We start from the raw sequence: 14,636 nt of genomic DNA, 5'->3' as shown, positions 1-14,636 counted from the left end.
CAAAACATGGGTTCTTAAAGGAAAGATGTTTCTCAAGGCCACTATTTTAATTCTGTATTTGTCCTTGCAGGTAACTGACATGTTCACATGGTTTGGGTTGTTCTGCGGTCCCTTTATCAAAGTCACCTCTTCTTGGTCCTCACTTGTTTCTTTCTGAGAGACAAAGAAAATCTTTCTGAGATTTTCATGTTTTCCTGATTATTGGCTGTGAACTTTTATACATTGAAGATGTATCATGACTTTGGGTCATACTTCCTTTTTCTCCGTTTATGGCTTGCCTTGGCTTGTCTGGGCTCTGTCCCTATACTTCCAGGAGAACTTGGAGCTTTGCGATACAGGCCCGGATGTCCAAGTGCCCCAACCTCCTTTCAGCCATTGCTGGACTCCCTGCACCTGGGGGACAGCCCCCTCCCCCCGAGTCAGCCTGTCTCTGGTGACCACTGATTTCCTGTGCTACCACCAGGAATCCAAGGTCACAACTCCTGCGCGCAGCAACGGCGCCTTGTCTACTTGCCCACCTAGCTTTCCTGGCAGCCAAGACTGCTTATTTTCTGGTACAGCTCTCCTCACTTAACCCTCTGAAGGCTAAACACACCAAGAATGCGAATAAAGAGAGAGGGGGCAGGTGAGGGAGGTGAGGGCTCTTCAGTAGGCTTTAATTAAAAAAAAAAAAATCACATTAAGTCACTAAGATTAAGTCCAAAAGAGTGGCGGGAACCTCTAACAGTAGCTTCAGAATACCTAGAGCCCATGGACACTTTCTAAAATGCATGATTGGTAACAAATAGGACTTCTAACATCTATGTCTGAAAAGAAGTCTGGAAAAGCACGAGGCTTCAGTGAAAATTGTGTGGTATCAGCTGACACCAGACAAATCGGTGATCCAACACTTTATTCAAGTCTTCTAAGCAAGAACGGTTTTCAAATGGCAACTAATTTTCAAACAGCTAATGCAGATTTGGAGTTCTAATACAGTGGGCTCCTCTATATCTCCTTAATATTGAAGATACTAAAATAAACAGCAGCTACTTTAAATAAATTCAGTGCTTAAGATCAGATTCTATATGTCCCAAAGTGTTGAAAAGCATTCAGGAATAATCTTAGATTAATTGTTAAAGATCATTTTAGGAGGGGTACCTGGGTGGCTCAGTCTGTTAAGCATCTGCCTTTGGCTCAGGTCATGATCCCAAGGTCCTAGGATCAAGCCCCACATGGGGTTCCCTGCTCAGCGGGGAGCCTGCTTTTCCTTCTCTCACTCTGCTTGCTGTGTGCTTGCTCTCTCTCTTTTTTTAAAAAAGGTATTTGGGGGAATTCGTGAGGAATGGAAGAGGTGCCAAACCCAAGAGGCCAGAACTAAGCCAAATTGTAAAGGATTTTTAAACTTCAGACTATTAAGTAGGATATTATTCTCTAGAAATCCTGGACTGGAATATTAGCCAGATAATTTGATTTATTTTTTTAAAAAACATATAGGATTCCTTTGAAGCAAATGGTTTTTTTTAATTCTTTATTTAAATTCAATTTAGTTCATATATACTGTATTACTAGCTTCAGGGGTAGAATTTAGTGATTCATCAGTTGCACAGAACACCCAGTGCTCATTACGTCAAATGCCCTCCTTAATGCCCATCCCCCAGTTACCCCAGACCCCTGCCCACCTCCCCTCCAGCAGCCCTCAGGGTTTTTCCTAGAATTAAGCATCTCTTACGGCTTGCCTCCCTCTCAATTTTCATCTTATTTTATTTTTCCTTCCCTTCTGCTATGTTCATCTGTTTCGTTTCTTAAATTCCACATGTGAGTGAGATCATATGGTATTTATCTTTCTCTGACTGACTTATTTTGCTTAGCATAATACCCTCTAGCTCCATCCATGTTGTTGCAAATGGTAAAATTTGCAAATGGATTTTTTAAAGAACAAACTAACATGTCAAACTAATGACATTTATCTCTCCTGAGCTGATAAATACTTAGTTCAATTCATTCACAAATATTTATTAAGTCAGATACTATGTGTCAGGAACTCTGCTAGACAACAAGATAACTAGCAGACAACCTGGCAGGACAAAATAGACATGTCCTTGCTTTCTATTTTTTGTACGATTTTATTTATTTATTTGTCAGAGAGAGAGAAAGCACACAAACAGAGGGAATGGCAGGCGGAGGGAGAAGCAGGACCCCCGCTGAGCAAGGAGACTGCTGTGGGACTCCACACCAGGACCCTGCGATCATGACCTGAGCCAAAGCCTGACGTTTAGCCGACTGAGTCACCCAGGCATCCCATGTCCTTGCTTTCTAGAAGTACACATTGTGGAGGCGAAGCTGGCAAAAAAGTAAATAGAACAGTGAATATGTTAATGGGGATAAACACTGTGGAGAAAAATAAAGCAGGATAAAGGGATAATAAATAAGAGGAATAACACTGAAAAACTACATTGTGATATAAGCAAACATTCAGCAGCAGCTATGTAATATATTTTAGGACAAGACAGTGAAATGTGAATTGCTGATGTGATGCTAGTTGATTGAATTCTCCAACCCTGACACCCAGTGGTTGACATAGACAGACACAGGTTGGCTGAAGAATATGCCTCAGACTGTTCCCAGCCCAGTCCTGATCCACACCAGTATCTAGGACTTAGATGGAACTGTAGAATGCATTTTTACCAAATATGCAGTGCAGGAAAGCTAAAAAGAACAATCAGACAAAACCAATGGAAAAACCAAAAGAGGGCAAAATGATGGTATAAGGACCTCTGAAAATCCACCCCTTTATTTTTTATAAGATTTGTTTTATTTATTTTAGAGAGAGAGCACGCACAAGCTGGAGGAAGAGCAGAGGGAGAGAAAGAATCCTCAAGCAAACTCCCCTGTTGAGTGGGAAGCCCAGTGCAGGGCTCGATCCCAGGACCTGAGATCATGACCTGAGCCGAAATCAAGATTCAGCCTCTTAACTGACTGAGCCACCCAGATGCCCCCAAATCCACCCCTTTATAAAAACAACAAGAACATTGGCAAAAATGGTCAAAATCAATTTTTTTTCAGAATTCTAGAGACTAAGCAAAACCTCACAACAATTTGAGAAGTGTTTATTTGAGAAAACTGACTGAATCTTAGGTGGAGCTAGAGAGTATTGTGCTAAGTGAAATAAGTCAGAGAAAGACCAATACTATATGATTTCACTCATATGTGGAATTTAAGAAAGAAAGCAAATGAGCAAAGGAAAGAAAAAGGAGAGAGACAAATGAAGAAAGCCGGCTCGTAACTATAGAGAACAAACTGATGGTTACCAGAGGGGAGGGGGATGAGGGGATGAGTAAACTAGGGGATGATGATTAAAGAGTGTATTTATCAGGGCGCCTGGGTGGCTCAGTGGGTTAAAGCCTCTGCCTTGGGCTCAGGTCATGATCTCTGGGTTCTGGGGTCGAGCCCCCCATCGGGATCTCTGCTCAGCAGGGAGCCTTCTTCCACCCCCTACCTACTGCTCTGCCTCCTTGTGATCTCTCTCTCTCTCTCTCTGTTAAATAAATAAAATCTTTAAAAAAAAAAAAAAAAAGAGTGCATTTGTCATGATGAGCACTGGGTGATGTATGGAATTGTTGAATCACCATATTTTATATCTAAAATTAATATAACACTGTATGTCAACTATACTGGAATTGAAATTTAAAAAAATAAAAATAAAATAAAATAAAATGGCTGAACCTTGTTAATAACAATGGGCTCTATGGCACTTCAGCTTGCCCCTTTCTGATCCCCCTCTCCTCAGTTATGGTGTAGCCGTGAAAACCGACAACTTCACAATTACAGTACCATGAATACCAGCAGCCTAGCAGCCATTACAGCCAGCTGATTAACTTGGATCTGCTCAAAAGTCCCATCCCCAGAGAACAGTCAGAATTTGACCTCTCTGGAATTAGTTCACTAGAAAATTCCACTTACAGGGATAACCTTTATTTCACCTGATTCAGAGTTTGCTCACTGTGAACAGCCTTTTCCTGGGAGCATTTACCAAAACAATCAGCAACAACTGTTTAACGTCTCAGCTACCTGAGTCTGCAATAACAGGACAAGCAAGAACCTTGACTAAAAAATGTTTTAAAAACTTTGGGGAATGAGAGGTTTACCGAGGGCTTTGTAGAACTCTGACATAGTCCTGAGAATCTGTAAGGTCATGTACACTCGCAAGGGCTGGCACATGTTCAGGAAAATCTGAGGCCCTAATCTCTCATCTCTGGCTGAACCTGAGGATATGCAAAAGCAGGAAACGAAAGCTAAGATATGATTGTGAATTGCTTGCCACGGCATTGAAGATGCAACCTCAATATGTACACAAATCCTCTTGGTAAAGGCAGGAAGACTTACTGTCTAACGCATTAAAGAAATCTCCGTGCAATCATTAGTTGACCATTAAGCTAACCAAGCAGAAACTTCAGTGACTATACATGATGAAGAATAAAGACTTTATATAATTAATCAGGAAAGTCACTAAATACTAACAATTACAACAACAAACATAAAAAGAGCAAAGCCGTTTGAGGAGTGGAATCTGAAATCCAGAGTTGCTACATCATATCTTCTTTAAATGTCAAGTTAAAAAAAATTACAAGATATGTGAAGAAAGAGAAAAGTATGTCTCATACTCAAGCAAAACAAAGCAGTCAAGAGAAACTGTCTCAGAGAAGCTTCATACTTTGGACTTACTAGACAAAAACTCAAAATGGGCTATTACGAATGTGTTCAAAGAACTAAAGGAAACCATGTTTAAAGGACAGAAGAAAAGTATGAGAATGGGGTGTCACCAATAAAGAATGTCAATAACAAAATAGAAATTATTTTAAAGAGTTGAATGGAAATTTTGGAGTTGAGAAATAAAATAACTGACATTTTAAAAATTCACTAGAGTTCATGGGGTGCCTGGGTGGCTCAGTCAGTTATGCATCTGCCTTTGGCTCATGTGAGGGTCCTGGAATCAAGCCCCACATCAGGCCCCCTGCTCAGCTTATTGCTTTCTCTCTGCTACTCCCCCTACTTGTGCTCTCTGTGTCTCTCTCAAATAAATAAAAAAATATATTGAAATAAAAAAGAGTTGAATGTAAATTCTAGAATTGAAAAATGAAAGAACTGAAATATTTTTTCAATTCTCTACAAAGTTTCATAGGACACATGGGTGGCTCAGTAGGTTAAGTATCCAACCCTTGATTTCAACTCAGCTTATGACCTCAGAGTCATGGGACTGAGTCCCAGCTTGGGCTCCATGCTAAGCATGAAACCTGATCAAAAGCTTCTGCACAGCAAAGGAAACAGTCAATGAAACAAAGAGGCAACCCACGGAATGGGAGAAGATACTTGCAAATGACAGTACAGACAAAAGGTTGATATCCAGGGTCTATAATGAACTCCTCAAACTCAACACACATGAAACAGGCAAACATATCAAAAAATGGGCAGAAGATATGAACAGACACTTCTCCAATCAAGACATACAAATGGCTATCAGACACATGAAAAAATGTTCATCATCACTAGCCCTCAGGGAGATTCAAATTAAAGCTACATTGAGATATCACCTTACACCAGTTAGAATGGCAAAAATTAACAAAACAGGAAACAACATGTGTTGGAGAGGATGTGGAGAAAGGGGAACCCTCTTACACTGTTGGTGGGAATGCAAGGTGGTGCAGCCTCTTTGGAGAACAGTGTGGAGATTCCTCAAGAAATTAAAAATAGAACTTCCCTATGATCCTGCAATTGCACTCCTGGGTATTTACCCCAAAGATACAGATGTCGTGAAAAGAAGGGCCATCTGTACCCCAATGTTTATAGCAGCAATGGCCACAGTCACCAAACTATGGAAAGAACCAAGATGCCCTTCAACAGATGAATGGATAAGGAAGATGTGGTCCATATACACTATGGAGTATTATGCCTCCATCAGAAAGGATGAGTACCCAACTTTTGTAGCAACATGGACAGGACTGGAAGAGATTATGCTGAGTGAAATAAGTCAAGCAGAGAGAGTCAATTATCATATGGTTTCACTTATTTGTGGAGCATAACAAATATCATGGAGGACAAGGGGTGTTAGAGAGGAGAAGGGAGTTGGGGTAAAATGGAAGGGGAGGTGAATCATGAGAGACTATGGACTCTGAAAAACAATCTGAGGGGTTTGAAGTGGCGGGGGTGTGGGAGGTTAGGGTACCAGGTGGTGGGTATTATAGAGGGCATGGATTGCATGGAGCACTGGGTGTGGTGAAAAAATAATGAATACTGTTTTTCTGAAAATAAATAAATAGAAAAAATTAAAAAATAATAATAATGAAATAAAAAAATGAAAAAAAATGAAACCTGATTGGGATTCTCTCTGTCCTTCTCCACTGGCTCCCTCTCCCTCTCACTTGCACTCTCTCTCTCTCAAATACTACTACTACTAATAATAATAATAATTAAAAAATAAAATTTACTACAGCATTTCAACAATAGATTTGAGTTGCAAAAATAAATAGTGAACTTGAGAGTAGGTCAATGAGGTTACCTGTCTGAGGAACAGAAACAAACATGAATGAAGGAAAATGAACAGAAATTCAGAGACTTGCAGGACATCACCAACTGTACTAACATACACATAATGAGAGTCTGAGAAGGAGAAGAAGGAACAGCAGAAAAAATATTTGAAGAAATAATGTCTGAAAATGTTCCAAATTAGCTTTTAAAAAAAAAAACACAACCTACATTTATGTACACACACAAAAAGCTCCACCAATTCAAAGTAGGATAAATGTAAAGAGATCTCTACCCAGACCAATCATAATAAGGATGTTGAAAGACAAAAAAATAAATAAATAAAAATAAATAAATAAATCTGGAAAGCAGCGAGAGAGAAGTATTCAACATACATAAGGAATTTTCAGGATAAACAGCTGATTTCTAATAGAAATCATACTTTCTTTCTTTTTTTTTTTTAATTTATTTATCAGAGAGAGAGGGGGGGAGAGAGCGAGCACAAGCAGACAGAATGACAGGCAGAGGCAGAGGGAGAAGCAGGCTCCCTGCTGAGCAAAGAGCCCGATGTGGGACTCGATCCCAGGACGCTGGGATCATGACCTGAGCCGAAGGCAGCTGCTTAACCAACTGAGCCACCCAGGCGTCCCGAAATCATACTTTCTTTAAACAGACATAAAGAAATACTTTCTTTAAATAGATATTTGACAGTGTCCATTTTAATATATTCAACAGAAGAAATCCCCTCAAAACACAATAGTGTCCTTTTAGAATGGTCAAATATGTATTTGCACACTAATATTTCTTTTTTATTAACAAATTATGTATTATTTGCTTCAGGGATACAGGTCTGTGAATCATCAGTCTTAACACAATTCACAGCCCTCACCATAGCACATGCCCTCCGCAATGTCCTTATTTTCTTCCTTTATATTTAACTTTGTGATTATTAGTCCTAAGTTAAATGCTCCATTTTTTAACCTTTTATCTCCTAAAAGTTATACATTTTAAAACTCCAAAGCTTCCCAATATTGCTTTAGCCATAAAAATTTTTTTGATAACTTCTTTCTTATCATATACTTCCAAATAATTTTGATGTAGTTTTAACCCCCAAGACTTAGAAAGACATTTTAAAATTTCCAAATTTGGAAAAAAATTTTCCAAGTAGAAAAATTAGAATGTGTGTATAATGGTCATTTTTATTCATTTTTCTTTTTATTGCATTACACACAGCAAATACAGCCTATATGATTCCATTTTTTGGGGGGACACATTGGTACCTTCTCTGTGGTTCAACACATGATCTCATTTTTGTCATGTTTTAAAAAATAATCCATTGTCATCTCTGGTGAACACATATCTTTTGGGTATATACATGTTATTCAAAAGCTATTATTATGTCATTACTTATTTTGTGTATTTAAACTGGTTTTTTTCTGTATCTTCAGAAGTTTCTCTTCCCTTTTCTATTGGTTTTATTTATTTATTTATTTATTTTTTTGAAGTTGTTGTTAGATGCTGAGGTTAACAACTTCTTGATGGATGGTACTTTAGTTCAATATAAATTCCCTTCCTTTTACTTTTAAACTTTGGTCTTAAAGTCCATTTTATCTCATAGAAAAACTCTAATTTAAATTTAATTTAAGAATTTTTAGAGTGTAGGTGCATCTGGGTGGCTCAGTCAGTTAAGTATCCAACTTGATTTTGGCTCAGATCATGATCTCAGGGTTGTGAGATCAAGCTCTGCACCAGGCTCCATGCTGGGTGTGGAACTTGCTTAAGATTCATTCTCTCTCTCTCTCTCTCTTCTTCTTCTTCCTGCCCCAGCTCATGCTCCCTCTCTAAAAAAAAGGAAAAAAAAATGATAGTGTTATATTAACATATTTCAAACTTGAAAAGATATAAAAGCATATGCAGAGAAGTTGCCTTTTCACTCTGGTTTTCCCCAGCCATAGAGTTTCCTTCCTCAGACAAAAGTGTTATCAGTGTATTAAATATATATCCAGATTTGGGAAGAAGCAGGAAAGGCTGACTCACAAGCTCAAGCTGCCATCTTGAACCAGTCTCTGAATATAATTTCAGTGCTGTGAATGCAGCCCCAGCTTTGCCTTGTATCAGTCTGGAATTGCAAATTCTCACATCAGATCCAAAGAGAATTTCTTGTGACCTCTCTACCTCAGGGCTTTCTGGTCTACGGCACTCTTTCTTTATTCCAGAACCTAGACTGTTCTTTAATCTGTTGATGGGAGGAGAGAGAGGAAGGGACCGTAGGTGTAGAAAAGTTGACATAGGTTTTAGCCTTGACTTAACTCATCTTGAAGAAGTTTTTCCAGTTTTTCTCGAAATGCTCACACATGAGCAACTTTCTGACATTTCAAGACTATGGGACTCCATAATGAATGGATCAATCAACCGGTTTCAACTGATGCTTATTGTCTTGATGTAAATAACCATTATAGACACAAGTTATTTCCTTGGAGAGCTTAAAATTTACATGGAGCTAAAAATATTCATGAAACAAGTAATAACATGGAAAACATAAAACCAGCTCTCTGCCTCAGGGGGATCCTATTGGTTTGAGAAAAGTGCTATTGGGATAGTTTACATAACTGATAGGTAGATGATAGATAGGTGATAGATACGTAGACAAACAGATTTAGCAATAGTTAATTGCACATAGTTACAGGTACATTCTACATATAATATATATTATACAGTGTTATAGAACTCCTATGTGTGTGTAGACAGATTTCACAGGACTCCAATATACATCTTTAAATGGAGTATTATTCCTGGTGGCTGTTCCTTGCGCAGAACATGTGAAAAACAACTCCCTGATTTTTATAGGAATCATAAAATGGGAATACTTTGGACCACAGATGGACAACGAACTCTTCTCTCATTCATTTACCATTTTCTTTATTTTCCCCCCATTCTTATAAGACTTGTTCAATCTTTTCCTTCTCTGTCTCCCACTCCCCTTCCTTTCTTTCCCTACTCTCCTTCTCCCACCCGATCTGATGTATTCCCAGAAAGCCCTCTGAACAAACCTTCCTCTGTGGGCCTCCCTCCTGAGAAATTAGGTGGCTGGGTCAATGCCTCTGATGCCTATTTTTACACTCCTGTTTGTCCGGAGTCTGACGTGGTTTATCACAGTCTCTCCAAAGGCCCATTGTTCAGCACTTCAAGAAGAATGTTGTTATATTGACTGTTAGTGCGTCAGCCCGGCTCTCTCTGGAGGAGCTTTTGGATGAAATTAGATAATTTCCATTAGGAGACCGTGCATTATTAGTCCCCGGTGCCAAACTGGAGAATGAGCCAAGATGACTATTTCTGGCCAGGCTCACCTCAGGAAGGAACCTTCTCGGCTTTAATGGGATTTTGCTATTGTTGGTTGCCTTCTGTTTGACACCAGGCCAGCCCAGGGTTGGAAATTGTTTAGAAAGCTGCATGAAATATAATAGAACCCCAGCCATTTGCTGAGGCACATTCCTGCAGAATGTTTATTTTGAAGAAGGGAAAAAAATATATTGTCCTTGGCAGACAACAATAAAAATTTTTTAAAAAGCTGTAACTTGAATCTCTGACCATATGCTTCTTGTTGCCAGTTGTGTTTAAAAACTCCCTGCTGGTATCAGAGAATTTCACACTGAAGTGATAAATCTCTTGTAATATTTATAAGCATCTTCATTACAGACCCAGAAAGATATTTAAAGTCACCAAGGCCCTCAAGGCTGAATTTGGAATGGGTGGGTGTTGAGGAGGAGATGAGGCCTGAAAGCCAATTCGAGACTCACCCTGATCCTAGTCTGGGCCCAGTTATCAAGTCCACAAAAGTCACTCTGCCCCACTATCTCATCCAGCTGTAGGGACTAAGCCTTTGTGAGCTAGATGTGTTCTCAGCAGACTTAATTAATCCCTGAAGCCAAGGAGGATGGGTAGGAGTAACCTCCTCTTCAGTCTTGAGGACATTGGAAGGATCCACCTTTGGTCAGAATGGTGGAGGGTGTTGGGGTGCCTGGGTGGCTCAGTGGGTTAAAGCCTCTGTCTTCAGCTCAGGTCATGATCCCAGGGTCCTGGGATCGAGCCTCGCATCGGGCTCTCTGCTTGGCAGGGAGCCTGCTTCCTCCTCTCTCTCTCTGCCTGCCTCTCTGCCTACTTGTGATCTCTGTCTGTCAAATAAATAAATAAAATCTTTAAAAAAAAAAAAAAAAAGAATGGTGGGGGTGTTGTTGGGTTTTTGTCTTTGCTTTTGTTCAGTAAAAGCTGGCTCACCACCAGAGTTGACTTTGGAGCAAAAGTCATCTCTATTTTGGTGGTACTATTAAGTGAACTGTCTAAGGTTATCAAAGCCTGGGACATTTTTAAATGATATTGAAATCCCTAAGTTGCTTTCTTACATATGTGCTTAGTGTCACAGTCTTGGCCTTTTTTCATTGTCCAATCCTTTTTAGGCTGAGCGTGTATACGTGAAAATGGTAGAACAAAACAAAACAAATCCAAAACCAAGACAAAACGAAACAGCCTTAAGGTGGGGTCTCAATAGACAGCCCTTGAAAAGGCAATCTGATTTCATTTATAAGAATTCCTTCATTGAATAGCAGTTTCCCAAGACTGTTTAAAGATAAAATCTTCAAGTCTAGAAGCTGATTCCATCATTTGACATTTAGATGTCCTCAGACATGTTGCTTCCTTTCGATTATTTGGCCTTAGCCTTGGCCTTTTCCTCTAAAGCTCTTTCAATAAATAATATGTATAACTAAGTCCTGACTGTTGACAACAATGGGGGAGAGGGGAAGCAGAGATCATTAAAAGGTAATCACCAAAGCTAATCACCAAATCAACTTTAGACATTAATCTTGCTGTTTTCCCATGGAATCTTTCATTGGAGATGCTGACCCGCCAAAGTAATGAGTGGTAGGTGAGCCCGGCATGAGAGGAAATGGACATGCAGAATTCCAAAGCCCGTGCAGCTCTGCTGGGCTTACCAGGAGACTCTGCTCTGGCCCTGCCTGCATGATGGAATGGATTCTTGGTTTAGCCTGAAGGAGGCCAACACATCCTTAGGCACCAGGAATGAGTTCCATGCACCAGGCAGAATTCTAAAATGACCTCCAAACTTCACTTCCTAGGTGTACTTGTCCAATATAATCCCCTCCCCCATTTGTGGACAGAAACTGTATGAAGGGTGGGGTATCACTCTTGTGATTAAGGTCATTATCCTGGCAAAGATGAAGAGATTTTGCAAATGTAATTGAGATCTCAAATCAGTCAGTTTCCAGTTAATCAAAAGAGAGATTGTCTTAAGTGGATATGACTTATCAAGAGAATGCCTTTTAAAAAGAAGCCTCCTCCTTCCTCAGAAGAGAGATATGCTCCTCAGCAGATATTCTACTGGCCTTGAAGAAGCAAAAAGCTATACTGTGAACTGCCTGTGGAGAGGGGCAGCATCTAGGAGCTGAGGAGGCCTACAACTAGGACGAACTGAATTCTGCCCACAGTCTGAACGAGTTTAAAAGAGGAACCAGCCTCAGCTTGTAATGTTGTTGCATTCTTCATGCATTGTTCAATCCTCTGAACGTAGCCTTGGGAGACCTTAAGCAGAGGATCCAGCTAACCCGTGTCCAAACTCCTGACACAAAGCAGCTGTGAGATAGTAATGGGTATTGCTTTAAGCCGATAAATTTTTGGTAATTTGTTACTCAGCAGTAGATGACTAATACAACTGCCCTACAGACAACTTGGCCAGTTTTTAAATGGTGGAAGTTCTACCTGAAATCTGCTGTTGCTACCAGTGGCAGTTCCTCCATAGGAGGCACTGGTAGTGAGCAGGAGACATGGATGGGGTCCATGCCTGAGATCTCTTAATTGCCTTCAGTGGCATGTAATTGCCTTCCTGAAGTTCCTGAGGCCCTGAGGGAATATTGGCCATTTTTTTTTTTCTCTTGAGGCAGCACTCTGGCTAGTCGGGGGTGGAGGGGATGGCATTTTGTGAGACCATACTCGCCTGGGTTTAAACACCCCATTTGGTATTTATGAGCCACATAACTCAGGCAAGGTATTTAATCTCATTAAGTCTCAGACTTGTAACATAGAGACAATTATATAATTTCCAAGGTTATCATGAGCACTAAATGAAAGATCTATATGAAACCCCTGCTCCAGAGACTAGAGGCCCACATGTGCTAAACAGGTTAATTTTCTCCAAGACAGCCTAAACTCTGTTGGGCTGCCAGCTTTGATCCTGCCTCTGCTGCCTGCTGGTAAGTCAATTAACTTTCTGCTTCCTAATTATCATGAGCAAAATGAAAATAGCTTTAGTACTTATTGTACATGGGTGGTTATTAGAAGGATTCAAGAAAATAATCTAAGGGACACACTCATCACTTGCCCAGTACACAGTAATGTTAGTGTTCTTACTCTCACTCCTCTTCTGGTTCCCAAACTGGAGTACATTGTTTCCTACACCATGATCTCATGAACTTGGACTGATGGCTAAGCTAGCCCTTCTCATATTCTGCAACACCTGTAATGTAATAAGTTGTATGCTTTTCTTTCTCTCCCATTCTACCTTCTGCTTTTTCAAGGGCAGGAGCCATGACTAATTCATTTCTGCAATGCACACAAAGCTTTGCCCATGGCCTTCCGCATAGCAGATGATCAAGAAATAGTGACTTGACTGAATCTTCAATAGAATTGAACAGACCCAGTATCAGATAGGAGCTAATTATGGAAACCAAGAAACAGCGGTGACCTTGTAGGATCATCTGGTCTTTCCTTCTTGGTAATTGAGTCAGCCAAGATCAATGGGTCTCTAGTCTTGGTTGACAGATCCTGACATAAGTAGCTGTCCATACCATTCTTTAATCAACCAATCGAGCATTTATTTCTGGGAATATACATCTAAGAGATGCTGTGAAGGTGCAAGCCCAGAAGTAGGTAGGAGACAGATTTCCTGCCCCCAGAAAGCTTATTGATGTCACAGAGAACGCTTCTCCCCCAAGACCCGAAATTCTCTCCCTCTCGGTCCCTCCCTCCCTGCTGACGGTCTGCTCACATCCTCTCCTCGGAACTCAGGAGAGACTCTCAAGACAGCTGCTCCCCATCCTCAGCCACATGACCCTCACATATTTAAGGCCTATTACTGAGTCACTCCTCAACCCTTACTTCACTTAAGCTCTGCTTCCAACGCGAGGATATTGATGACGACCTGCCTAGTAGGGCGACTCAGGGAAATAACTCATTAAAATGGCTGCGCAGTGTGACACAGAGGCCAAAGAACAAGGCCGAGCCACTCTCCCCGGCACTCCATTCATTTTCAAGGCAAAACAGTTCTGGATCAGAGCTTTAAAAAAATGCCAAAGATAAAGCGCGTCTCCCTCCCCACCTCGAGGTATTTGTTTTCAATGAGGACCTAGGCGCTCACCCACTCACCCACCTCCTTTCTGCCTTTATCACAGCACATTCCTCATCTGTTCTTTTATTCACGCAGGCTCCTTCTCATTGTCTCCTGCTCAGAAACGTTTGATAAGAATCTCACCAAGTGGCATTAGGAAAATCCGCTGTTCAACAAAGGAACTTGTCATTGTGCCCCAGGCACTTCAAAGCTCTCACAAGATCTTATTTTTATTATTTCTCTTTTTTTTTTCCCAAAAGTATGAACAATGTGTTTTGCATCCCAGACATTCTGTGGGAAAATGTAATTCTCTCATTAGTTGCATCCTGAACTGCAATGACAGACAAAACGATATAGTAATTCATGCTGAGATTTGTCAAACTGTTGTAAACTCTATTTTTGTCTACTGTACATACAATAGCACTGATTAGACCCCACTGAGGGCGTCAGTGGACACCAAGGGTCAGAGGTCTCTCATAAATTAGTTCAGACTTCATGTTAGAACATCTTTGTTTAATTATTAATTCAGTGTAACTGAGTCTTATGTTTGGAGTGAGGAGAGTGGAAAGAGCCTAGATTCTCGTGGGAAGGGCCAGACACGTCCACCAGACTCTAGAGTAATAGTAACAGGGGTAATGAATGGTGTGGGCACAGAGTGTGACATTCAAGTGGATTTTAGACCCAACTTGGGCCTCCCAATTCTGTAGATCATTCTTAACATACATGGGGTTGGTTTTACGGA

The 14,636-nt window shown here is 40.4% G+C and overlaps 1 protein-coding gene across 2 annotated transcripts in view; it reads right to left on the bottom strand.

Moving 5' to 3' along the window:
• Window positions 1-7,240: 7,240 nt before the first annotated feature.
• The window catches only part of LOC131814333 (mitochondrial amidoxime-reducing component 1), a 57,307-nt gene continuing 49,911 nt past the window's right edge, over window positions 7,241-14,636 (bottom strand). The window contains exon 6 of one of the 2 annotated variants that reach the window (XM_059145105.1): window positions 7,241-8,339. In XM_059145105.1, the coding sequence (XP_059001088.1) occupies window positions 8,283-8,339 (57 nt within the window). In that variant the 3' untranslated portion in view covers window positions 7,241-8,282. The remainder of the gene's footprint in view (window positions 8,340-14,636) is intronic. The other variant, XM_059145103.1, reaches the window with a different exon arrangement.

Source organism: Mustela lutreola, chromosome 14 (assembly GCF_030435805.1).
Source record: "Mustela lutreola isolate mMusLut2 chromosome 14, mMusLut2.pri, whole genome shotgun sequence".
Classification (NCBI taxonomy): domain Eukaryota; kingdom Metazoa; phylum Chordata; class Mammalia; order Carnivora; family Mustelidae; genus Mustela; species Mustela lutreola.
The sequence above is the reverse complement of the archived record's forward strand: the minus strand, read 5'-3'. Positions and strand labels throughout refer to the sequence as shown.